The sequence below is a fragment of the Phodopus roborovskii genome, unplaced genomic scaffold (genome assembly GCF_943737965.1).
Source record: "Phodopus roborovskii unplaced genomic scaffold, PHOROB, whole genome shotgun sequence".
NCBI lineage: Eukaryota > Metazoa > Chordata > Mammalia > Rodentia > Cricetidae > Phodopus > Phodopus roborovskii.
In genome coordinates, this window is record NW_026126482.1 from 6525317 (window position 1) to 6551206 (window position 25890).

The 25890-nt window shown below is 49.9% G+C and overlaps 1 protein-coding gene across 1 annotated transcript in view; it reads right to left on the reverse strand.

Annotated features, from left to right (window-relative positions):
* Positions 1–16714: 16714 nt before the first annotated feature.
* Tgfbi (transforming growth factor beta induced) overlaps positions 16715–25890 on the reverse strand; it is a 31964-nt gene continuing 22788 nt past the window's right edge. The window contains exons 11-17 of the mRNA XM_051194168.1: positions 25706–25842; positions 24943–25073; positions 22837–22961; positions 21404–21506; positions 20070–20149; positions 18073–18097; positions 16715–17343 (exon numbers count right to left, since the gene is read on the reverse strand). Coding sequence (XP_051050125.1) covers positions 17303–17343; positions 18073–18097; positions 20070–20149; positions 21404–21506; positions 22837–22961; positions 24943–25073; positions 25706–25842 — 642 coding nt within the window. The 3' untranslated portion in view covers positions 16715–17302. The remainder of the gene's footprint in view (positions 17344–18072; positions 18098–20069; positions 20150–21403; positions 21507–22836; positions 22962–24942; positions 25074–25705; positions 25843–25890) is intronic.

Here is a 25890-nt window from a genome sequence, read left to right on the forward strand (position 1 = left end):
AAGGAAAACGACCAAGCCCCAGAGGCTAGGTTGATCTTAATGTTGGGAGACGTGTTCACAGGTTTTGGTGTGCATCATAGCTGAAACAAAGCTTTGAATAATTACTTAAGGTCAGGATAGGATGTTTTTGTTAATGGCTTTGAGGTAGAAAATCTTGGGGGAACAATTTAAAGTTTAGAAAGGCACACTTTTGATAATTGAGTGAGGGACATAAACAGTGGCATCCTGGCCATTGATGGCAGACATACCTTCCTTGCTAGGATGGGTTGGTGACCAAAGTGAGGATTAATCCCTTGTACCCATTTCTGCCCTCAGCTCCCGGGTATAAAAAGCTGCTGATGAGTGGGTGTACACCCTGAGGTTTTAAAGTAGAGCTGACTGATTATTTTTCATATATATAAAGATTTAGACTTGTGATTCTTAAGATTTCTTATAAGGTTATCGTTTGAGATAAACAATGGAATAATTGGTTCATTCTTTGTAACTGCGGAGTGCATCCAGCCAGTAAAAGAACTGGCTAAGAAAATGCCTGGCTTGCTCACACTTGGTTAATCTGTAACAAGTTTCTTGGACATGAATGTATGAGGGTTCTTGGGGATAACTTGTTTTTTGCCTGTAATATTTAAAATGTTTAGTCATGTAAGGGATATAGAAAACATGTCTTCCACCTGAATTCATTGTAACCATTCATTTGAAAAATAGAATGTAAACGTGTTGTAATTTTTATATTGCTTGAAAGATTTTGTTGGTGTATAAAGCTGTAAGGGGGAAACTAAGAATGTACAGAAGGGACACATCTGGATAAATGTAAGAACAGAAGTAAAGAGATGAGAAAGAAAGGGAGGGAGGGAGGAGGAAGGAAGGAAGGGGGAAGGAAGGAAAGGGGAAGGAAGGAGGAAGGAGGAAGGGAGGGAGGAAGGAGGAAGGAAGGAGGAAGGAGGAAGGAGGAAGGAAGAAGGAAGGAAGGAGGAAGGAGGAAGGAAGGAAGAAGGAAGGAGGAAGGAAGGGAGGGAGGAGGAAGGAAGGAAGAAGGAAGGAGGAAGGAAGGAAGGAAGGAGGAAGGAGGAAGGAGGAAGGAAGAAGGAAGGAAGGGGGAAGGAAGGAGGAAGGAAGGAGGAAGGAAGGAAGGGGGAAGGAAGGAAGGGGGAAGGAAGGAAGGGGGAAGGAAGGAGGAAGGAAGGAGGAAGGAAGGAGGAAGGAAGGAGGAAGGAGGAAGGAAGGAAGGAAGGAGGAAGGAAAGGGGGAGGAAGGGAGGAAGGAGGAAGGAAGGTAGATGATAGAATGATGTGTGTGTGTGTGTGTGTGTGTGTGTGTGTGTGTGTAAATATGGGTATCAGTCAGTCATGGCTCTTGTGCGGAGGTCAGAAGGCAGCCTCCAGTGCAGGCCATGCTTTTCACATTGTTTGCGATGGGGTGTTGTTTGTTGTTGCTTGAAGCTGTGTTTTATACCAGACTGGGCTGCATCTCGGGTTTGGGGGTTTCCATCTCCTTGTGGAGACAAGCTACAGGTCACACCATTGTGCCACCTGATGTGGGTTCTGGAGATTAAAACTCAGACCCTTGTGCTTGGAAGGCAAGTGCTTCACCCACTGAACTGTCTCCCCAACTTGTCTCCCAGGTTTTATTTATACTAAGGACTAGTGTGACAATCCCTGGCAGTGAGACCCTCCTTCTAACGTAGTCACCCAGGATTTTCCTGCAGGCCTCTAAAAGGACTAAGCTCCTCTCTCCCTGTCTGTGGCTGTGCTGACCACACGTGGGGGCCGAGTACCCCTCTCCCCACCCTTACTTGTTTACTTTCTAGTCTTCTGCGCACTCTCCAGGTACTCCATGAGACTTATCTTCATTCGTGTAGGATGGACATGTCACTCAAGGGCAGGGACTTTCTACCCTCATGGTAGCTACCACATCTATGACTTAGTAGCCAGATTAAGAGTTTGCTCAAATAAATGGGTTCACGCATGTAGACACATCAGTGTGTTTCTCCTATTAAATTCTTGTTCCTAACCTGTCTAGCAGAATTTGCCTGTCTCCAGAACCTTAGGTCTGTATGAGAAAGGCCAGGTCGATATGGAGAGAGGGTCTTCCTCAGCCCAGTATGCCTCTGGAATATGGGGAGAGGGTCTTCCTCAGCCCAGTGTGCCTCTGGAATCCCAATGAGGTGGCGCAGAGCGGGGCATGAGGGTGCAGGGCAGGGCGGACCTCTTAAGGCTTGCCAATTCCTCTCTAGCCTTAAATCTCAATTGCTGGGAATCTTGCTGACTAGCCTGGATCAGGCTGGCCAATGGTTTCCCACTTGTCTGTGCATGCTGCCTGGTCTCCAGTGTCACAGTACAGCCACAGATGGTGGCCCTAATTGTGTGTCTTTTGGCCTCTGCCTGTGGTGGTTTGAAAGAAAGCAGCCCCCAAAGGGAGTAGCACAGTTAAAAGGCATGGCCTTGTTGGAGGAAGTGTGTCACTGGGGGGGGGGGGCTTTGAGGTCTCTTTTGCGCAAGCTCCCCTCGGTGTATAGCCTATCAACTTCCTGTTGCCTGCAAGATGTAAGACTCTCAGCTACTCCTCCAGCATCACGTCTGCCTGCATGCCACCATGCTCCGCATCATGAGGATAATGGACTGAACTGTAAGTGAGCCAGCCCCAATTAAATGTTTTCCTTACAAGAGTTACCATGGTCATGGTGTCTCTTCACAGCAATGGAAACCCGAACCAAGACACTGCTGCTGCAGTAAGTAGGTAGGAGACTTCAGCTTGACATCTTGTTCAAACCTTAGTTTTCAATTATTCTTGATGAACACACAGTACCAAACAGAACAAAACAGGCCAGAAATCCTACTGGGATGGGAGATGTCACTCTGAAAATATGTTTCTCATATTGGTTAATGAATGAAGCCCTGTTGGCCAATAGGAAAGCAAGATAGGCGGGACTAGGAGAGAAGGGGGATTTGGCGAAGAGGTAGGAGGATTCAACATGTAGGATCAAGAGAGCAGAACTTCGGACCCTCTCTTCAGCAAGATAAGACCACATGGAGAGATTTAGATTGATAGAAATGGGTTAATATTTAAGACAGAGCTAGGCAATAAGAGACGCTAGTAACAGGCCAACATCTTCATATCCAATACAGCGTCTCTGTGTGTTATTTGCGGCCGGTGCGGCTGTGAGACCAGGCTGGCAATAAAACAACTCATAACACTACTGCCTTGTGGAGGAGGACCCCTACACCCAAGAACCTCCTAAAAGCCAAGTTGACAATCAAGATTAATCATTAAAGCCCCTCTTCCCACAAAAATGAAACATCACCCCTTCCCTGCCTCCTAACTCATGTGTCTTCCTGGCAGCAATCCAATTCTTGGGTCCCCTTGTGGACAGAAGTTTCTGTCCAGCCCAATCTCACCACACTTCAGTCCCAAATAAATACAGTCTCATATTAATTATAAATTGGCCGATGGCTCAGGCTTCTTATTGGATAGCTCCCTCTCTCTCTCTTAATTACTAACCCATTTTTATTGATCTGTGTATCTCCATGTGGCCTCATCCTCAGCAGCTACGTGGCGTCTCTCTGGCAACTTTCTCTCTGTGTTCCTCTTCCCAGAATTCTCATAGTCTGGTCCCCTGCCTATACTTCTTGCCTGGCCAAGACAGCTTATCAACCAATAAGAGGAACACATATTCACAGCACACAGAAGGACGTCCCCCATCATTCCCTCATGGCTAAGCATTGCTTTCCATTATTCTCTCTATCCACCTTCTTTTCTTTTTAAGAATATATATATATATATATATATATATATATATATATATATATATATTATTCTGCATGTCTGCCTGCCTGCAGGCCAGAAGGGGAGAAGAGGGCGAGGGCGCCAGATCTCATAGATGGTTGTGAGCTACCATGTGGTTACTGGGAATTGAACTCAGGACCTCTGGAAGAGCATCCAGAGCTCTTAACCACTAAGCCATCTCCACAGCCCCTCAACCCACTCTCTTAAAGAGCTTTTTTTTTTTTTCTCCAAAAATCAATAGCCCACATCAAAATGACCTCAGGCCAAATTTAGCTTTTCCTTACCTTTTAACATCTTAACAACTTCAGCCATGCTTTCTCCTCTAAACTTCCCCAAAGCATTTTCAAACATAAATCTCTAGCCCAGAGAGATGGCTCAGGGGTTGAGAGCACACACAGCTCTTGCAGAGGACCTGAGTTCCATGCACCTTCTTCTGGCCACCACAGGCACCTGCATGCTTTCATAGAGACATACACATACATATGTCATTAAAAAATAGACCAAAACCCCAGTGGCCCAGGTTTTTTCTGGCCTTAATATTCTGGCATCCAAGGCTCTATTTGAAGTGTTCCAATGACGTTTCAAATCAGAGAAACGAGAACTCTGAAGTCCCTCCTGCCCACACCACCTGATCTTCGTTGGCTTTCCATCTCAGGAAGCAACAACATGGCCCACTTGGTTGCTTAGGACAGAAATCAGACCCTATCCGTTCTCCTCCTCCCCCTTGTCCCCACCCCAGTCAACCTATCAATAGCCCCCACTGGCTCTATTTCTATAATATGTCCTGAGTGTGGCCACTGCTTGTTGCCACTGAACTCTGGGCCACATGAACGCAGATTCCATCCCCTTTCGGCGGGCCAACTGCCAGCTGTGCAGCTGGCTCCCTGCTTCCTTTAGAACCAGCCAGCTCATTACGCAGAAGAATCATTCATTCCCTTCTCATTTCCTGTTACAGGAAAGGCAAGAAATGGTTTAAAGACCCGGGGGTCATATTAGGATACAGACACTAATAGGCTTGGAGGGATATGGAGAGATGAACTGGGACTCTCTACCATAACACCCCCCAGGATGGCTGCAGACAGAATGCATCTCAATGCACACGCCTTGGGTAGGTGTCTGGTGGGAGATGACGTAGAGGTTGCTTTCCCTCTGCTCTAGCACAGCTCCGACTGCCTATCTCCAGTGGCCACTTGTGCATGACTCTTCATGTCCCATCCATCTCAGACTTGAAACAGAAGCGTGCAATCATTAGTTCATTGTCAGGTGAAGAAGTCATTCTTAGCTCTGAGGGACCTGTGAGCAGGATGGGACAGGGTCCTGCTGCGTGTTGGCTCCTCATGCCGGTGTCCTGATTCCGTGGCATCGTTAGGCATAGCGGACAGACTTTAAACCTCATGTGACCTCTCAGACCACACTGGAAGCTGGAGGGCAGGGCTTGCATTCCAGGAAAACACAAGAGCTTCTTCTTGTTGTCTCCGCCACTAAGGCCCAGGGCCCTAGTTTTCCTCCATGCTTTCCACGTCCCTGGATTCAGGGCAGAGCTCCAACTGGAAGAGGCATACTTTTTCTGAGGTTTGCATTTTAAAGATCTTTGTGGGTGGGGTGGAGAAATGGCTCAGTAGTTAAGAGCGCTGTTGCTTTGGCAGAGGACCTGAGTTCTATTCCCAGCATCACACAGAGGCTCTTAGCCATCTGTAACTCCAGTTCTAGGGAACCCAATGCCTTCCTCTGACTTCTGTGGGCACCAGGCATGCATGTGGTACACATGAACACACACATGCAGACAAAACACTTACATACATAGAATAAAATAAAATATCTTTTCTAAAAGAGATCCTTTGGAAACTGTAAATACCCCTCTCCCAGGTCAAAACTGATGACCTTGTACAGATAGGGATACTGACCTATGATGACCTTTACCCCAGAAGTGTGGTTGGTTTCCAGGCCAGAAAGTCAAAGCCATCATCTTCTCTTGTTTCTAACCTGCACTGGGCCTGATGACAGGAACCCCTGCCTGTAGTGGGGCCCAGGTGACAGCCACAGAATAAATGAAGTTGTCCCAGCTGTACGGCAGGAAACAGAGGATGAGAGGGATGTGGGGAGTAGAGTGGCCTCTCGATACGGAGTCTGGTAGAAGCCTCTTCATTAGCCTAAAGTTGAGAACTTCAGCATAATTAACGCTAATTGCTGTGAAACTTGTCTACACAGAGACTATCATTTTTACAGAGCTATTTCAAATAAGAACGTCGAAACAGCAAGGAACCCTGCTGAAGGCCCAAGGGTGCGAGACTTTCCAGTTTAACCTCATCGAATGCCTTCAGAGAATCTCACAAACAAGCTTGTGAACTTGACTCACGGTCCAAGCACGTCTTCCCTTTCCCGCAAGTGGCTATAGTGAGCCTCTCCCTTCAGCCCCGCGACCTGTGCTTTTTACCCTATCAGCAAAACATGAAGAAATAGCAGTGATTGGTCTGCAAAGGAAGCTGACACAGAAGTCCCTTTCGGGGTGAGGGTTACTATGATGCTCAGTTCACAGGGCCTCGAGGCCAAAGACAGGACATGAGAAAGAAGCAAGACAATGTACAGAGATCTCGATACACGATGGGGCCTTGAAGGAAAGAGAGACATTTTACGGCTGAAGAGGAACGTCATTAATCATGAGGGAGAGAGACAGAGATGGGGGGAGGGAGATCAAAGGAAGGAGGTGCTGTTGGTGTGTGTGTGTGTGTGTGTGTGTGTGTGTGTGTGTGTGTGTGCATGCGTGTGTGCAGCTTGCACGATTGTTTCTCTCCTTCTATCATCTGGGTTCCATGTGAGGTTGGCAGCACATGTCTCTATTGGCTGAGCCATCTTTGGCCCAATGCTCAAGTTTAAATAGAGGGCAAGAGGTATTCATAACTAAGCAACAGTCTTGGTAAAGGTGTGGTCCTGACCATCACTGACCCACACATAGATCCACTATCTTCTGCAAGGTGATGTGACGTGTTATGCGTCTTTTTCTGGAAGATGAGCTCCTTTCCTCTGGCCGGCACCTGGCTTCAGTCTTTTTGTTTTTAACTCTGTCAACATGAAACCCCTGGGGTATTTCCAGTTTCTTGGGGTGTACCAATTCAAAGTGAGGAACACAAGTGTGTCTTCAGAGTACCTTCCTTGCTGCCAGGCAAGCTGGTTACAACGAGACAATGATTGTAAAGACATCATTTACCATCAGGATAAACTGCCCTCTCTGTAGTTCTTAGTGCAGAGGCTGCCACCCAACAGGCATTCTGTACATGCAAGTTTAGAATGACAGACATCCCTTCCTTCAGAGAGACGCTTTCCTGTTCCTTCATAGGGAAATCCCATAGCTTTCCAGAAATGGGTGTTTAGACTCTAGAAACTGGTACATTAAATTGAAAGAAAACAAACAAATCAGATGTGTTTTTATCTCCCTGGCAGCCGTTAGTGGAATGGACATCTGGCTTGGCCTGAGCCTTGGCTCATTAAAGTCACAGAGCAAAGGGTTTTCCTCCAAGAATGTAGCCTTTTTTTTTTTTTTTTTTTTGCATATTTACATAATGATACCCACGCAGTTGCCCCTGACCTTATCAGGAAGCAGAATTCCTGCTGGCTTCCAGATGCACTGGCAGATCTTAGCCTGCTTCCTGCGGGAGGGACTAGGCCCCTGGGAAGCAAGGCAGGAAAGAGCCAGGCATTCCCTCCCTGCAGGCCTTGCTGCTAACCTGGCGCTTGTATTTCTCCAACCCTGGCAGTAGTTTCAGGCTTCCTGTATCTCCTGTGGGTTTCCTGGAACTATGCGGAATGTCTGACCCAATAGGGCTGAGTTGTGGCCCCCAAAGTTCACTTCTAACAAGTCCCTAGGTCAGTGGTTCTCAACCTTCCTGATGCTGTAGCCCTTTAATACAGTTCCTCCTGTTGTTATGATCCCCCCAAGATTAATTTGTTACGACGTCATAATTTTCCTACAATTATGAATTGTACTGTAAATATCTGACATGCAGGAGATCTAATGAGACCCCCCCCCACCCAAAGGGGTCACTACCCACAGGTTGAGAACTACTGCCCTAAGGGATGCTCTCAGTCCCATGACACTTGAATCACTGAGCACAAATTTCAGCCAATCTCTGAACTTGTCCAAGCTCAGGGATTGAAATCCAACCAATTCCTTCATCCCGGGAACACTCTGCCCCTAAGAAACCCGGTATAATCATAATCGCTGTACCTGTTCAGTTTGTGGCTGTCTCTTCCACCCCAGCAGAGGGCAGCCACTCTCCTGGACAAATCTCTTGAACCAGGTTTAGGTGAGACCTTCTTACTCCAGGGAGGGGGTGGGGTGGAGCAGGGCAGAGAAATAACAACTTTTGTAGGAGCACACTGCTACATTTCTCTCTCTCTCTCTCTCTCCCTCCCTCTCTCCCTCTCTCTCTCTCTCTCTGTCTCCCTTAGCAGAAGGAAACAGAGGTAACATCGTTAGCCAGAGCAGAGAAGCAAGGGACATCTCTGCGGGGAAACTCTCTTAGTAGAGCAGAGCTGTAACAGCTCTCTCAGAGAGGAGCAGAACTGCTCCCTTCCTGTGGGAAACCATCCCCCACCAGAACAGAGCTGTAGTGTCTCTGACAGCCAGGATACCTTTCCCTTCAGAGCTAAAGGAATGGCCTGACTTCCATTCACTCCAGAGCTATGGATATAGCCTGGTTCCTGACATCAGGGATACCTTTCCCTTCAGAGCTAAAGGAATGGCCTGACTTCCATTCACTCCAGAGCTATGGATATAGCCTGGTTCCTGACATCAGGGATACCTTTCCCTTCAGAGCTGTAACACTTGTACCCCAACCCCAAACCCTCAAGCTAGACAATTTTTATCGACACCAGATAGTGGCCCTTGGCTGCAGCCCATCTTTGGGACACGCTCTTACACTACAGCTGCAGCTCTCACCTCTGAACCTACAATGCACCTTCTACAAAGCTCACAGCTCTAGTGTGTTTTCCTGTCACTGTGACAAACACCATGAGCAAAAGCAACTTGGAGAGGAAAGGGGCTGTTTCAGCCTACACCTCTAGGTTATAGTCTGTCACCGAGGGAGTCTGGGACAGAAACTGGAGCCAGGACCATGGGGGAAGCCTGTCTATGGCTTGTTCTCCCATGATGGACGCTCATCGAGCTTTCTTATACAGCCCAGGCACATGTAACTATCGATGGTGCCACCCATAGTGGGCTGGACCCTCCCACATCAATTGCTGGCTAAGAGAACATCTCATAGATACAGACACATGCAAAGGGACTGAGACAACTCTTCAATCGAGATTCCCTCTTCCAAGGTGGCTCTAGGTTGTGTCAACTCGACAGTAGAAACTAAACAGCACGTTTACCCTTGTAAAATCCATCCTTCAACTTCATGAGAAAAAGTACCCTGAACCCACTGGCTTTGGTGACCACTGACTCCAGCACTTGAGCTGCTGCCCAGATGAGGAAAGAAAAAGCTTTAGCTTCTCTTTAGGCCCCCCCCCACCCCTTCTCTCCCATTATCAGTGGTGCATGCCTATAATTCCAGAACTTAAGAAATGGAGGCAGGAGGATTAAGGCGAGTTCAAGGCCATCCTGGCCTACTTACCTGAAACACAAGTATGTGGTTTTGTTTTGTTTGTTGTTTATTTCATTTTTCTAATTCCTAGCCTTCCCCATACAAATGAGATGGGAATATAACCTCACAGGATGGAGCCTAGAAATCTGCACTTGTAACAAGGCCTCTACAGTCGGGATAGAGAGTCGCCCATTGTCTCACAGAACACCTGTTCCTCATCTCATTTTTCCGCAAAGTGGAAATTCTCCAAGAGGTGGCTGGTCGGACTCTCTACTTAAGGTCCGTCTCTAAGATGGGTCAACAGAGCTCTTACTGGAAGCTCAGAGAATGAAGAGTTCCAGACAAGGGTCATTGGCCTTGGTGGTGGAATCTGGCTGCCTGTGGCTATAGATCAGAGAGGCCAGTGTCCTCAGTGGCTGTCAGCTGGGGCCTGCTCACTCTCAGGCCAGGCTGCCCGCATCCCCTCTTTCTTGCCCCCCCCCTATTCATATTCAAACCAGCAACTTTAATGGGATCATTTGCAGAATTCATTCTGATGTCCAACTCTGCCACCGACTGGAGTGAATATCTATTTTGCGACGGTTGTCTATCCAGCTAGACAATCCCTCTGATGCAGTCAGGAGAGCATCACTAACAGCTAAAAGTCACCAACGCTGCCTTCAGGTTCTCCTGACTTTAATAACTGTTATTTTTATTTTGGAATGTAGCTGAGTACAATAATGGAAGATGACAGTTGTGGGGCACAGGTTGGTGACAAGTGTTTGTTGTACATAGGGCCTGGGTTTGATTCCTACCACGGGGGTGCAATATGTTATGGATAGACACATTTTCTTCAAAACCCAAATTTAGAAGACAATCTAAATTGTTGCTTCTTGTGAAGGGATAGATAATTTCATATCCCCCCTCCCACCCTGCAAACCCAAATTTAGAACGCCATCTACATGGCCACTACTGGTAGAATGATAGATGATTTCGCTCTCTCTTTCTGTTTCCCATATTTTCTAACACCTTTAAAAGAAGAAAGTGTAAATTTGGAGGAGAAAAGAGGGGGGGGGGGAAGACTCATCTTCAAACAGAAAGGGCTCTATGAGATCTAAGTCTATATGATGTTAAAAATAAAGGTATGAAATTAACACCAATTTAAGTGGTGTGCTATAGATGTAGCCACAGATACACAGATCACAGGCACAGGGAGACAGGTTGCTGAAAGGTAAGATGGCCGAGGACAGGCTGGGAAGACTTTACAGTGTGAAGTAAACAGTTTAGAGATGAAATAAACCCACTGAGCATCTGTGCCTCCTACGGCAAAAGAGTCAAACAGATGAAAGCCGAGTTAAAGAGCAAAAGGCGGGCAATCGTTTTACGTGTTTCCATACCTGAAAGTACCCCTCCATACAATGTGCATGCATGTGTGTGCACACACTCGGATTTGAATGTGATGCATGGGTGGACCATGGGGCAGATGCTGAGGACAGAGGACAGCCAGCTGCAGCGGTGGGTTCTCGCCTTCTGTCTTGTCCGTGACACAGGGCTTCTGTGTTCTTGTCCTTCTTTGGTTAGCTAGCATGAAAGCTTTTGCCCTCTTTGCCCTCCATCTGAGCATAGGAACACTGGGGTCACAGACTCCTGTGTCTCAGCTTTAGTGTGGGTTCTGGGGATTCAAACTCAGGTCCCCATGATTGTACAGCAAATGCATCACCCACTGAACTACTGTAAAAAACCAAAACCTCACTCTGGTCCGTTTTCAGTGTGAGAGGCGCTTAGAGCCCAGAAATGAGTTACAGATGAGCAGGAGGCATTGGGATCCTGCCTTCCGTAGCTAGTGGCTCCCATTTGCTCACCGGGCCATTTTTAAAGTTTATCTTAGGGTTGAAAAGTTACAGACCATCAGCTACGTGACTTGGCTCTTATTTCAGAAAAGGGGATGGGAGCTGGAGCCAAGGAAGATGGAGAAACTGGGGTGAGGACTGTGCTAGACCAGAGGAGACTGTGCTAGACCAGAGGAGACTGTGATAGACCAGAGGGGACTGTGCTAGACCAGAGGAGACTGTGATAGACCAGAGGGGACTGTGATAGACCAGAGGAGACTGTGCTAGACCAGAGGGGACTGTGATACACCAGAGGAGACTGTGATAGACCAGAGGGGACTGTGATAGACCAGAGGGGACTGTGATAGACCAGAGGGGACTGTGCTAGACCAGAGGGGACTGTGATAGACCAGAGGGGACTGTGATACACCAGAGGAGACTGTGATAGACCAGAGGGGACTGTGATAGACCAGAGGGGACTGTGCTAGACCAGAGGGGACTGTGCTAGACCAGAGGGGACTGTGATAGACCAGAGGGGACTGTGATAGACCAGAGGGGACTGTGATAAACCAGAGGGGATTGTGATAGACCAGAGGAGACTGTGATAGACCAGAGGGGACTGTGCTAGACCAGAGGGGACTGTGCTAGACCAGAGGGGACTGTGCTAGACCAGAGGGGACTGTGATAGACCAGAGGGGACTGTGATAGACCAGAGGAGACTGTGATAGACCAGAGGAGACTGTGCTAGACCAGAGGGGACTGTGCTAGACCAGAGGGAGGGTCATACCTCCCTGAAGAACTCAATGAGGAATTTGAAGGGTAGGAAAATACTGGCTTCTGTAGAATGAAAGGAGACCTGTCTCACTTCCCCCACACCTAGTCTCTGACACTCTTACTATGAAGTGAAGATCATTGAAGATCATTGTTTTTGAAGCCATTTTCCCAGCCCCTGAAGTATTTTTCTGAAGTTAAACATGTAGTTTAGAAAAAAAATGACAAATGAGATTTTACTTTAAGTCATTCACTGGTATAAATTCTGTGATCTCCATGAAAGGCAGTTGGCTATTGATAAATGTACTCTCTCTGGTAAAAGAATTTTCTTGAGGATGTAATAGATAAGCCACTTATAGCACGACCTCACATCACTTAATTGCCCATAATTTCCTGTTAGTGTTTGTTCTCCATGGATGAAATAGTCCTGAGTTTGGAGTCAAGCTCTTCTGTGCCGCTACCACCTGAGGGCCCCTCGGGTCCCCTTACTGAGATGGGTGTGTCACGTCCTCTGAGGACCAAGGCTCTTGCTCTTTCTTACTGCAGGCCAAGAGACTGGTTAGTGCTGTGTTTGTGCATGCCCGCTGTGCACGGACGGCCACTAAGCAGAAGGCGCTGTCTACTCTGAAGTATGCTGTCTGCAGAAAGCAGGCCAACACAAAGTGCATTCAAACCGAGAATGGACACACACAAGGGTAATCTCAGGGTATCCACCCAGCACCCTAGATCTCTGTCCTTCCCCACCGGGGCAGTCATTGTGCTCAGCTCAGCGGGCTGGAAACAGCAAGGCTGTGTCCTCACCTCAAGGAGGATCCTGAAAGCTCAAGGGACTGCACGCACACCGCTTCCTTGAACTTCAATTATTGACACGCAGCTGCTCTCAAGAAGCCGTGGGGACCACAGGCGCCATTGACTGAGAGGAAGTGGAGTTTCCCATCTGTTCAGGCAAAAAAACCTCTCTTCTGCCCAAATGAGGGCATCTAATTGGAAGTCCTCCCCTGTCTCTGCTGCTCCCAAATCTCAGAACTTCCTGCAAACAAGACAAGAGTGGTGGTGGTGGTGGTGGTGGTGGTGGTGGTGGTGGTGGTGGTGGTGGTGGTGGGGGGTGTTCAGGAAGGATTCTGGGAATTTTGAAAACCACCCCCTCCAGCAGCTTGGGCGTTAGAGTCATGACTGAAAAAAAAAAAACAGCGGGTTCCCTGAAAAGCCTGTCATGGGGTCCGATCTTCAGCCAACCTTCCACCCCTTATATACAGCAGCGCCTCTGATGAGCATGCGCCTGGAGGTGGGGGTGGGGTCCGGGTGGGGCCCTGTGAATCCCTGAGCATGCGCACCTGACAGTGGTCCTGCTGAATCCCAGGCGAAGGTCTGCCTGCTCTAGGGAATGTTAATTAGCATAGAGCTAGCGGTACTTTTGATTTCCACTCCACCATGGTCATGGGATGACCATTTACTCCATCCATGAGGAGGGTACTTAGTTGTTCATGTCTGGAGTTCCGTCTCACAGCTCTTAGGCCCTAGTGTGGTGTGGGTGTGAGAGTAGAATGAGCGTGGGTGTGGGGAGGGTGTGCATGTGGATGGCTTGTAGGGGATTCCAGGGCCCTGTCCCCTCGCATTTGGTGGTTGCATTGGCTCTCTGGAGTGAGTGGCTTTGGTTCTTGCCAGGCGTGAATGGTCTGAGTGGCCCCGATTGACTTCTGCGGGTGGAGCACTGGGCCCCCACCCTTCATTCCAGGGCCTGGCTTCCCTGGCTTCCAGACAGATCTGAGCACAGAGTTCCATGCAGCTCTTCAAAAGCCTGGTGTTGAGTTAGGGCTCCTTCACAGAGGTGTTTCTGTCCCTCTGTCCTTCGCGGCACTGGCGTGTTGCTAGGATCCTGCGACTGTGGCTACTCCCCCACCCCAGACTCAGCCTGCTGGGGAAGGGTGACCTCAGGAGAGTGGGTTCCCTTTGGCCTGTGCCCCGCTTGCTCGGGGCTGACGAGCCTCACTTGGTCCTTGCACAGTGGGCAGAGGGAGCAGGCAAGTCCAGAGCGTGGGCTTTGGAGCCAGGTCAGCTCCTACCCAGGGTGACATGGTTACGTGGTACTGCTTTTCCGTGTCATCTTCCATTTCTGTGGCAGTGGGTGAATCTTCCCATGGCAGCCCCCTACTCTGCAGTGGGCAGTGCGTGCATCTCTACAGCTCAGTGCTGTGGACCCTCTTTGGCCAACAGAAAGGCTGGTCCTCTCAGGAGAGCCCAGGTTTAGGCGGCCTCTGCCCATCGAGGGACTTCTGAGTCTAGATGCCGAGGGCCTTTGTAACTCTAGAAGGTCCTCTGCTCCCAGAAGACCTCAGCAAGAGGCAGACCACCCCCAAAAACAAAACAAAACACCTCTATCCCCTTCCCTGACTAAGGCTCAGGAGACCAGATTCAGGAGAGGCCTGGCCAACTTCTATCCTATGCCGGCTTCTCTTGGTCTTGAATGGGGCACAACCCCAGGAAAGAGCCAGTGGCAGATTTCTCAGCCTCCAGATGGCAGCACATGTTTAAAGCTTAGCCTGAGCTTGAGGAGAGCCAGCCTGTGGCTAGAGGGCTGAAAGGGCTCCAGTTAAGATCCCAGGAGGGCTAGGGAGGGAGAAAGGGAGAGCATCCACAGTTGTAGCCACAGGAAGACTCTGAGAATTCAGAAATGAGCTGAATCCCTTCTTGGAAGGGATGAGGCAAGGATGTGGAGAAGAAGTGGGGGAAGGGCTTAAACCCTGGCTGGCACTTGGCATTTTAAAGGACTCCTATGGGAGGTTTTATTTTTAAACTTTTTAAAAAGGTTTATTTTATTATTTATTGTGTGTGTTTTTGCCTGCATGCATGGATGTGTACCACCTGTGTTCCTGGTGCCCATGGGGGTCAGAAAAAGGCACCAGAGCCCCATGGTCGTGAGCCACCATGTAGAAGCTCGAAACAAAAAACCAGGTCTTCCATAAGAGCAGCCAGTGCTCTTAACTGCTGAGCCATCAGCAGGGTTTTATTAAGCTTTATTGGGTTTTAAAAGTTGGGACAGCCATCACCTCTGGTTCGATGGAGCCCTGGGGATAGTGTGAACTCAAAGCCTCAAAGCGAAGCCCAGCAGCAGGACACCCAGCAAGAGCAAGGTCATCACAGTGCCAGGCCAGGGCACCGCCCGGGAGGCCAGATGAGCAGGCCAGAGCTATGGGGAAGCTGGGTTTTGTACATGCACAAGGCTGTGCCTCACCCCTCAACACAGTCTCTGGAGCCCCTCACCCTGAACTCTGCTCTGGGTCACCTCAGCCGCTCAGCATCCCTGCTTGTTTGCCCCAGGCTATCTGTCCCTGTCACCACCTCCTCCTCCTTATCTGTCACAGAGCCAAGGTGCTCTGTCTCCAGGGTCACCGTTAATGCCATCAGCTGAGTAATCATTCTCTTTTCCACCCACAGGGAAACTTCATGACACCTAAGGAATTTGTTACCCAGGGCCTGGGATGGCTGTGTGTGACCCTCTAAGATAGCTGTGCACATGAGCGATGAGTGTTTTTTTAATTTATTTAACTTATAAGTGTGTGCATGTATGTGTAGGTGCAGGCACCCAAAGAGGACGGAAGAGGACTTTGGACTCCCTGGAGCTGGGGCTATGGACGATTGTGAGCTGAAGGACATGGGTGCTGGGAACCCAGCTCTGGTTCTCTGCACGAGCAGCATGCACTCCTAACCACTGAGCCATCTCTCTACCCCACTGGACAATTGATCTTAATGGGCTGACACAATATCTTATCTTTCTCTAAACTCAAAACTATGTAAGAGAAGAACCTTCCTGCCTTGTTCATTACCCTAGTCCCAGAATTGACTGGTGTTATTCTTTAGCTCTCTCTCTCTCTCTCTCTCTCTCACTCTCTCTCTCTCTCTCTCTCTCTCTCTCTCTCTCTCTCTGTGTGTGTGTGTGTGTGTGTGTGTGTGTGTGTGTGTGTACTAGAGTGTGCTCACCTGATAGGGTGAGCCACCATGGTAGAGCAGGATGTGAATGGACAGGGCTGTCACATTCGCCTGGGATGGAGACTACCTTCAGGAAAGATCCAAGTGATGGGTACAAGGATCTTGAGCATCACAGAAGGCATACCAACCATAAGGATAAGACACTATGTGGTACTTTATAGACCATGTCTTGCCTTATCCTCATATCCACAAATATCTAATCCAGGAAACAGGTCACTACCTGTCACATAGGTCTACGAAGCCTGTAACACAGCACTGACCCCAGAGCAGTGAACACAGTCTAGACAGCATAGGTTAAGGCAGCAGGAGAACTAATCATGGATTGGCCCAGAAGGCAGAGCCTGGGAAATACAGACCAGCTCTCTTGACAAATATTGATCTTTGGAAGTGTGAGATGGGCCCAAGCCCTAGTTTGGCTACTTTTGTTGTTATCAATATTCTCCCTTCCTGGAGTGCCCATCTGAGTCCTTGAATAATGGGTCTGTGTTGGCAAGATCAAGTCATCAAAAGCCAACACAAAGATGGCATTTCATTCCTGGAAGGAAGCTGCAAAGTAATAAAGGGGTGCAGTACTGGGTGATGTGAAAACTGAGAACCAGAAGTATGTGGGAACAGGTTTAGGTTCACACCCGGAAAAGCTGTGTGGGCATCCAAGCGTCAGTTGCTCGAGCTGTACCAAATAACCACCCTTAGCGCTCCTTGGGGAACTGCTCTCGGGATGACTCACACGTGAAGCAGGCTCCAAGGAGCAGAACCTATCCCCGATACCCAGCCAGCACACAGGCGTGTATCTCTTTGGTTTTATTATCACAAATACACCACGGCTCCATCACACTCAGCAAATCTGCATTCTACATGCTCTATATACCCTTTCTTTTCTACCTGGGCAGGGCCATATAGAAGCGTCCAAGCCATGTGTGGGCACAAGACACACTTGACAGAAACAATTCAAATCATAGCTTATAGTGAGGCCATTTCCCCAGCTGTACAAGAGCTTTACGGAGACACGCGTGGCTTCCCAGACTTCAGAACTGCACACTTCACACGGGTGAGCTCCGAGAACGCTGCAGCTCCCTGTCTCAGGCCCTCTGCACGGTCAGAGAAGTCCATGCTTTGGAGAGGTCATTTCTGGAAGTCAGAGCCAGGTGATCTGCGTATCCAGTGGGTCAACGGCCACTTCAGAGGGATCGAAAGCTAAAAAGAACCTGTCTCCTCCACCCCCTCCCTACCCATCCGAGGCTCAGATCTCAGTATGGTGCAGCCCATGTATGTTGAAGTGTGACATTTGGTTCCAAAAACATTCAACGGTCTCTTTGGCAAACTGAGAGAAACTGGCAGGGACATTCTTCAGCACATTCCTCCTTGAACCTCCTGCTAATGCTTCATCCTTTCCAGTAGCCGCTGATAGACAGGAGCTGGAAACAACAAACATGAAAACCAGTAAGATGCAGGTGTGCCGCCGTCTGTCTGTCTGTCTGTCTGGTGTGGACTCTTAGTCTTTTTGTCTTGGTGGTACTAAGGGATAAACCTAGAGCCCAAAGCACCTTTGGCGAATGCTCTCACCACCGAGCGATATGCACACCCTCTTTTCGCTTCTTACTTTTGAGACCAGGTCTCACTAGACCGATTAGATGGCTTTGGATCCATTATGTAGCCTTTTAGTCCTCTTGCCTCAGACTGCCAAGTGGCTGTGATCGTGTACGGTCAGGCACGCTTCAAAACCTCAAGGACCGAAGCCAGGAGGCCTGCCCCTGCGGCGTCCTTTCTCCTGTTCAGGTACGCGGTGCATAGTGTAGGCTTTTGGGTTTGTGGGACTTTGTGTCTTGCTCATCATTTGATGCTTTGGGCTTTTCTTCATCTATCAGCTTGGGATGATATCTTTAGTGTGGGTCCCTGCCAAGCCCTGTGCAATCTTCCCAGGCTCCCTGAGCCCAAAGCCACATCCAGCCGGACGTGCTGTCACCCCACCATCTTCCTGTCACAGAGAAGGAAACTGGCTTTCCTCTCTGACCCCAGCTGACCCTGCTACTCTGACCCTGTGGACCAGGTTTCCTTTACAGCACACGATAACAGATGGCAGGTTGGTTCTGCTGGGGACTGATGGGCTCATTAGCCCAGATGGGACAGCAAACCCAGACACTTACCGAGCCGCACGGACCTCTGGGCAGACTGAAAGAACAAAAAAACACAGGTCAGGCTTTCTTTTCATTTATTTCTTCCTTTCCTTCACCCCTGTCTCGTTCTTTCCTCCCTATCAGCTCCCCATCCTTCCTTCTTTCTTCCTTCCTTCTTTCTTTTTTTTTCTTTTGAGACAGGGTCTCATTATGTAGCCCTGGCTGGTCTGGAACTTGTGGCCATCCTCCAGAGAGGCACTGTAGCTGAGTGTGCATGTGTGTGAGTGTGCATGTGTGCACGAGTGTGTGTGTGTCTCTGTGTGTGTCTCTGTGTGGGTCTCTGTGTGTGTGTGTGTCTGTGTGTATCTGTGTGTGTGTGTGTGAGTGTCTGTGTCTCTGTGTGTCTCTGTGTGTGTCTGTGTGTGTGTGAGTGTCTGTGTGTGTGTGAGTGTCTGTGTGTGTGTGTGTCTGTGTGTGTATCTGTGTGTGTGTGTGTCTGTGTGTATCTGTGTGTGTGTGTGTGAGTGTCTGTGTCTCTGTGTGTCTCTGTGTGTGTCTGTGTGTCTCTCTGTGTGTGTGAGTGTCTGTGTGTGTGTGTGTGTCTGTGTGTGTGTGTGTATCTGTGTGTGTCTGTGTGTCTGTGTGTATCTGTGTGTGTGTGTGAGTGTCTGTGTGTCTGTGTGTCTCTGTGTGTGTCTGTGTGTCTCTCTGTGTGTGTGAGTGTCTGTGTGTGTCTGTGTGTCTGTGTGTCTCTGTGTGTGTCTGTGTGTCTCTGTGTGTGTGTGTCTGTGTATGTGTGTGTCTGTGTGTGTGAGTGTCTGTGTGTGTGTCTGTGTGTGTATCTGTGTGTGTGTGTGTCTGTGTGTATCTGTGTGTGTGTGTGTGTGTGAGTGTCTGTGTGTCTGTGTGTCTGTGTGTGTGTGTGTGTCTGTGTGTGTGTGTCTCTGTGTGTGTGTGTGTGTGTGTGAGTGTCTGTGTCTCTGTGTGTCTCTGTGTGTGTCTGTGTGTCTCTGTGTGTGTGTGTGTGTGAGTGTCTGTGTCTCTGTGTGTCTCTGTGTGTGTGTGTGTGTCTGGGTGTGTGTGTGTGTCTGTGTGTGTGAGTGTCTGTGTGTGTGTGTGTCTGTGTCTGTGTGTGTGTGTGTGTCTGTGTGTGTGTGTCTCTCTGTGTGTGTGTGTGTGTGTGTGTCTGTGTGTGTGTGTCTGTGTGTGTGTGTGTGTGTCTGTGTGTCTCTGTGTGTGTGTGTGTCTGTGTGTGTGAGTGTCTGTGTGTGTGTCTGTGTGTGTGTGTGTCTGTGTGTGTGAGTGTCTGTGTGTGTGTGTGTCTGTGTGTGTGTGTGTCTGTGTGTGTGAGTGTCTGTGTGTGTGTGTGTGTGTGTCTGTGTGTGTGTCACTGAACCTTCACATGGAGGACTTTGTCATCTCTACTAAAATAATGCTGAGGTATGAGAGAGAAAAAGGAAAATGGAAAGAGGAAGATGGAGCCCATGGACTCCAACGAGCCTCCTGAGTTAGCCAGTGGCCCTGGCTGGACAGCCCTCCTTTAATCACTGTGTTATGTAGAAGACAGATATTCCTGGGAGACCCAAGCTAGGCTTTTCCACTGATAGCAAAGCTTAGGGCTGCAGGGAGGAATCAGCTGGGCAGTCTCCCAAGAGTTAGAGCTCTTGTGGAGGAGACCTCTGTTCCAAAGTGGAGGGCCCCAGCCTCCGTGGTCAGGACCCCAGCCTGAAGCCTCTTCTCTTGAAACCGGAGCTTTAGTAGCATAGTAACCACTAACCGGCTTCACCTGACTGGGGAAACCCTCACCAGGTCCTAGGTGGTGGGGACCCAGCAAGGAAGCTCAGGGAGAGAGAGGTTCTGGGTGAGGCAAGCAGGGCTGAGGCCAGTGAGGATATGAGAGCCTCTGACACTGGAAGACTAATTTGGAGGCTGGGCAGCCAGCCTGCTACTGCATGAATTCAGGGAGCGCTGCCTCCATCGGCAGGGTGGATCCCAGGGCCGTGGCTGACTGGTGGGAGAACACGTACCCTGGAAAATGCCGATGCCTGTTTGAAGATTTCAAGGGCAGAGTCTGCCAGCTCATCTCCCCGTTCTTGTGGTCGGTTGGCTAGAGAAGAAAGCAAACACACTGTCTGCTACCAGCCTTTCCATGGACACACAGCTGGGCCCTGTCTGCCACTAATGTCCCCATGTAAACACATAGCCAGGCTAATGTCCCCACGTAAATATACAACAGAGCCCCGTCTGCCACCAGTATCACCAGTAACCTATGTCCTCATGCACACACGCAGTTGGCTCCTGTCTGCCATCAGTGTCCCCAAGTAAACACACAACCAAGCCCTGTCTGCCACCAGGATCACTATGTAAGTACAACCTGGCCTTCTCTGTAACCTATGTCCACACAGACACACACACACACACAGACACACACACACAGAGACACACACACAGACACACAGAGAGAGAGACACACACAGACACACACACACATAGAGACACACACACAGAGACACACACACAGAGATACACACACACAGACACACACACACAGAGATACACACACAGAGGGAGACACACACACAGACACATACAGAGAGACACACACACACAGACACACACACACACAGACACACACACACAGAGATACACACACAGAGAGAGACACACACACAGACACATACAGAGAGACACACACACACAGACACACACACACACAGACACACACACAGAGAGACACACACACAGACACACACAGAGAGACACACACACAGAGACACACACACAGAGACACACACACACAGACACACACAGAGACACACACACAGAGACACACACACACAGACACACACACACATAGAGACACACACACAGAGACACACACACAGAGACACACACACAGAGACACACACACAGAGACACACACACACAGACACACACACAGAGACACACACACAGAGACACACACACACAGACACACACACACACATAGAGACACACACAGAGAGACACACACACAGACACACAGAGAGACACACACACACACACCAGACACACACACACACACACACATAGAGACACACACATAGAGACATACACACAGAGACACACACACACAGACACACACACAGACACACACACACATAGAGACACACACACACACACACCTGGGCTTGTCTGCCACCAGTACCCTTGTAAATATCAGTGCTGGGAAATGTCAGAGTTGGGATGAGACAGCAGGTAACTCACTAAAAAGCATGTCCCCAAATTCTGTACTGTCACCTTGAACCCATAGCTCTGGATTCACTTTTCAGTCAGCCACAGGGAGGCCATACTCCCGGGCACCATTAAGATAGGACCTCACCTGGTGGTTGCAAGACACTATTGATGGCATAGACCACGCCATTTGTGGCCATGATGTCAGTTTCGGCAACAGGTTCCTTATTGACGCTCACTATGTTGTTTTTCTAAGAGAAGAGACAACAGTTGTTAAACAGGAGCCTCCTGGCTTCTTTCGTTCACCACACACCTGCTGGGCACCCACCCATTCTGCCCTTCTGTACATGGGTGGCGGCCCTTCAGGATGCTTGCCCCACCCAGTGAGGGGGTGGGGCAAGGAAGGAGCCTGTCTCTTAACAGAAGAACAGAAGTGGGAGCGGATGTTAGGAATAAAACACGAGGAATCTTGGCAGATTCCGTGGCAGGCGAGGGTGACCGAGGCAGAGGGACAAACGTGCAGGCAGACAGAGCTTAGTGAGAAGTTTTATTAGAAAGGAGAAGGGGGGGAGGAAAGAGGAGAAGAGAGGAGAGAGAGAAGAGAGAGGGGGAGGGGGAGAGAGGGGGAGGGGGAGAGGGAGGGAGAGAGAGAGAGAGAGAGAGAGAGAGAGAGAGAGAGAGAGAGAGAGAGCAAAGGGAGACAGGAAAAGTCCCAGGGGAACAACAGGAAAGAGAGAAAGCTGAGAGCATGCTTGGACAGGGTCTTTCTTTTAAAGGGTCCTTTGCACCTGCGTGCAGACCAAGCAATCATGCAACCCTGGGCTGACCAGGTTACTGCCTGAGTGCATTCTGCCCGGTGACAGTGGCAGGCCAGCGTAATGCCTGAGTCCTTACAGCGGATATGTAAGAGAGGCCACTGAGCCCCCTTGAAGCTACATAGGTGGGAAGGTCCCCTCAGGGTGAATGCTTTCTTGAACAGCCCATGTTCCTGTGACAGATCTCTCTCAGGCTTCCTCTCGCATGCCTTCCCATGCTCTCCAAGGAACTGGCGAGCAGGGGACACTAAAGATCCAGAGAAAGGAGCAGAGAGCACCGGCTCCTATCCACAGGGACAGCCTCTGATGATTCAGGCTAGCTACTTCTCTTTCCAAGGTAGAGGCATTCTGAACACAGCTCCAAGGCTGAGCGGCACCATCAACACATAGTGAGAGATGGCTCCCAGAGCAGCATCAGGATGGAAGGGCCTCTTAAGACACCAGTCATGGAACAGCTCAGTGGGTGCCTGGCTTTGGGGACTAGACAGGGGAAGAAGATAGGGACTGGCCTCTTAGGATGAGTAATCACTTCCCATTTTCCAAAGGACTGCACATCAGATGCTCTATTGACTGAACCCCTGGAAGTTCTTACTTACATCTAACTATACTCTTTCTTGGTGTCCCTCGGGGGCTTCATCTCTTCTCTTTCTTTGAACAAACCACACTCGAAGGTTCAGTTAGCACCTCAAAAGTTGTGTGCATGGTGAGGCGTGCCCTAGAGACATCGCAGGGCAGCACACGGCCAACCTTCCCTTAACACACTCACCGAGCTGACTTCCAGCTTATCCCCTTGGAGAGACTTCAGCCTCACGAGGGCCCCGATGCCTCCACTAACCAGGATTTCATCGCCAATGTGGTATTTCAGGATGTTGGTAAGTTCCTTGGCATTTGCTGTGAGATTGTGGAAGGAGACACGTTTAAGCACAAGGTTGGTGAGGCTGAGGGACAAGAGAAGATAGCTGTGCTGTCTCCTGAGCAGGACAACCCTCTACACCAGCAGACGTGCACACCGAACATACACCGTGTGCACAGCCCATGGCCCACTATCTGCCCAATGGTCAGCGGTCAGCAGCCAGCCACGGCTGTGACCTGGCCCCGTAGCCAGCAGGCGTCTGGGGTAAGCAGGGTTCCATGGCAGCTGAGGAGTTAATCCATATTCCTCTGTGTGTGTGACTCATGTTTCCATGAGCTAAATATTTGCCTGGCAAGCCAGGGACCTTTCCAGCGCAGGCATCTGGGACGCTTCATCACCGACGTGGCTCCGGCCGACTATAACACTGTAGTGAAATATTTACACATTGTGCCCTCAAGTGCATTTTCTGCTGGAGATAGCCACTTCCTGGACGGGGAGCTTGAAAGATTCAACAGCTGTGCTTCGCTTCGGGGGAGCCATGGAGCACATGAGGCCTGGGCGGAGGCAGTTGTCCCCCCCCCCACCCCCTGAGACACACACACACACACACACACACACACACACACACACACACACACAGCATCCTTCCTGCTCGGCTCATCACAGCAGTTTCTCTGCTACCAACTGGGACAGGCACCCGATGCCATTCCCAAGTTACATGAGAAGCAGCACCTAAATCTGCCAGCTACCCCCGGTCTCTGACCCTCCCGTAGACAGCCAATGCCTTAACGGCGGCTGTTCCCAGGACCATGAAACCCAGAGGGAAATTTCAAACATTTTAGAGAGTTCATTTGGTCATCGGCACATCTATGTAGCGCTGGGGGATAATGCCACCTGTGAGGGATTCCTGCACACCTACATTGAAGTAGGTAAAAGTTCCCCTCCCACAAAGAACTGGGCCAGAGGCACAAAGTCAAGCCAGTCCCCTGGAGTCGGCCTCTGCCCATGTGCGCACACCAGGGCCACCCTCTTCCCCCAGGTGTCATTCGCTCTACCCATAGGAAACTCTACCCCCCTCCACTGTCACACAGCTGAACTTGAGGGAATTTGAGCAGGCTCAGGCCCCCTGGAGAGTATCCCAGTCTTACAGGGCTGAGAGGGAAGCCGCCTCAGCACCACAGACACAAGCATTTGCTTGGCAGTGCAACGGGAGCCTTCCACTCTCCCGCAGGGAGGGAGGCTTAAGCAACCTCTGTCTGTCTGTCTGTCTGTTCCGAGGCTGGCCAAGAGGCTCTCTCCTCACCCTTTCTCTTCTGGCTCAGCTTGCTGGGGGCGGGGCATGCATCAGAGGTGAAGCCCGTCAAGTCACCTTGCACTGCCATCACCACTATTAATGAAACATGTGTGTCTTGTCTTGTGTGCCACACTCACTCATAGTGGGTCAGGGCTCACTGTTGCCAACCTCATTTTCCTAAAGGGGAAACTGAGGCTCAGAGAGGTCCAGCGGCTCACTGGGGCTCACTCACATTCTTAGCCACCACCCTCAGCTAAGCTGCCCAGGGAAGGCGTTTTTATCCCTGAGGTCATTTAATACAGGTCAGTGGTTTTATTACTGCAGATCCCCAGTGGAAAGCACACCTCAGTGAAGAATTTCTTTTTGCTTGGCACTGTGAGCATGGAAAAACTGAATGTCATCGCCTCTGTTCTTCTACAACTAGCTGAAAGGCAACTGGCCCAAGAGAGGGGAGGAGGAGAGGGACAGACACCCAGGGCCCCCTCTTGCCCTGCCCCTGTCATGACTGCTCTCTGGGTCCTTTTCCTCGAGTCCCCTTGGTTCCTACCCTCACCCCATCCCACTTCCCACCCCTGTCACCATTTACCGGCCCCCTCAATCCTGCCCAGGTCTACAATGTGTCCTCATCACCAAGTCCCTCTGTGATGCATCACTCGCTTCCTGCCAGGACCTGGATGGGCCGCTACTTCAGAGAACTGGGAGTATCTGCTTAAACTGCTCTTTACCCAAGAGTTTGCTCAGTTCTTCCGGAGGCATAGCCTGGAAAGCTTCGTTTGTGGGAGCAAAAACAGTGTAGACCCCTTCCCGGTTGAGGGTCTCCATCAGTCCTGCAGATTGGATGGCGGCTACCAGCATGCTGCACACAAACGGAGAAAGTGAGTTTGCTTCTTGCGCCCTCTCCAAACAGAGGGGACTGGTGCACTCTACATCTTTTCACGGAGAACGGATGTCAGACCCTGGGAAAAATGGCCAGAGGGAAGGAAGGGAGAAGAAACCCGAGAGCAGCTGTGGCTGAGTGTGACCCTGGGGAGCCAGCAAGAGAGCCTTCCCCTCCTTGGACAGGTGGCTGAAGCCAGCGCCAGGGAAACCCTTGTCTTAACAGCAATCGCTGGAGAACTAGCAAGTTGGAAACAGGGATCAAGGCAAGAAAGCAAAGTGACATGGTGGCTTCGGCGTCCTATAAGTAAAATGCAGAAGAGGAAGATGCGGCAGGTCCTTAAAGTCTGTGACTTAGCTTGCTGGGGGCTTCCTGGTGTGATAGGCTTCTATAGCAATAAAAATGTACCCCCTCCCCTACAAGGGGAAGATCACACTGCTAGCAGGATCCCTGCTTCCCATTCTAAGGCTTCAAAGAGACACTCATCCTCTCCACATCCGTGACACCAGTGCGTCACTAGCGTTAGGTCAGCCCCTGGGAAGCAGGATAAAAGAGGCGAGGTCCAGCAAGACCTCTTGGCAGAAGCCTGACCCTGGGATGAGGCTGGTTACCTAAAACGGTTGTCCCCCTTCAGGACATCCATAACGGTCCCCATTGGGGGGGTCAGCATCCGGTCCATGGTGAACAGGGTCCCATATCGTCCTCTCTTGTCATGGGCAGCGATGCAGCTGTTTTCAATGCAGAGACTCTGCACAGAAGAGGGGGAGAGAAGGGGACACGGGGTCACCTGCAGAGG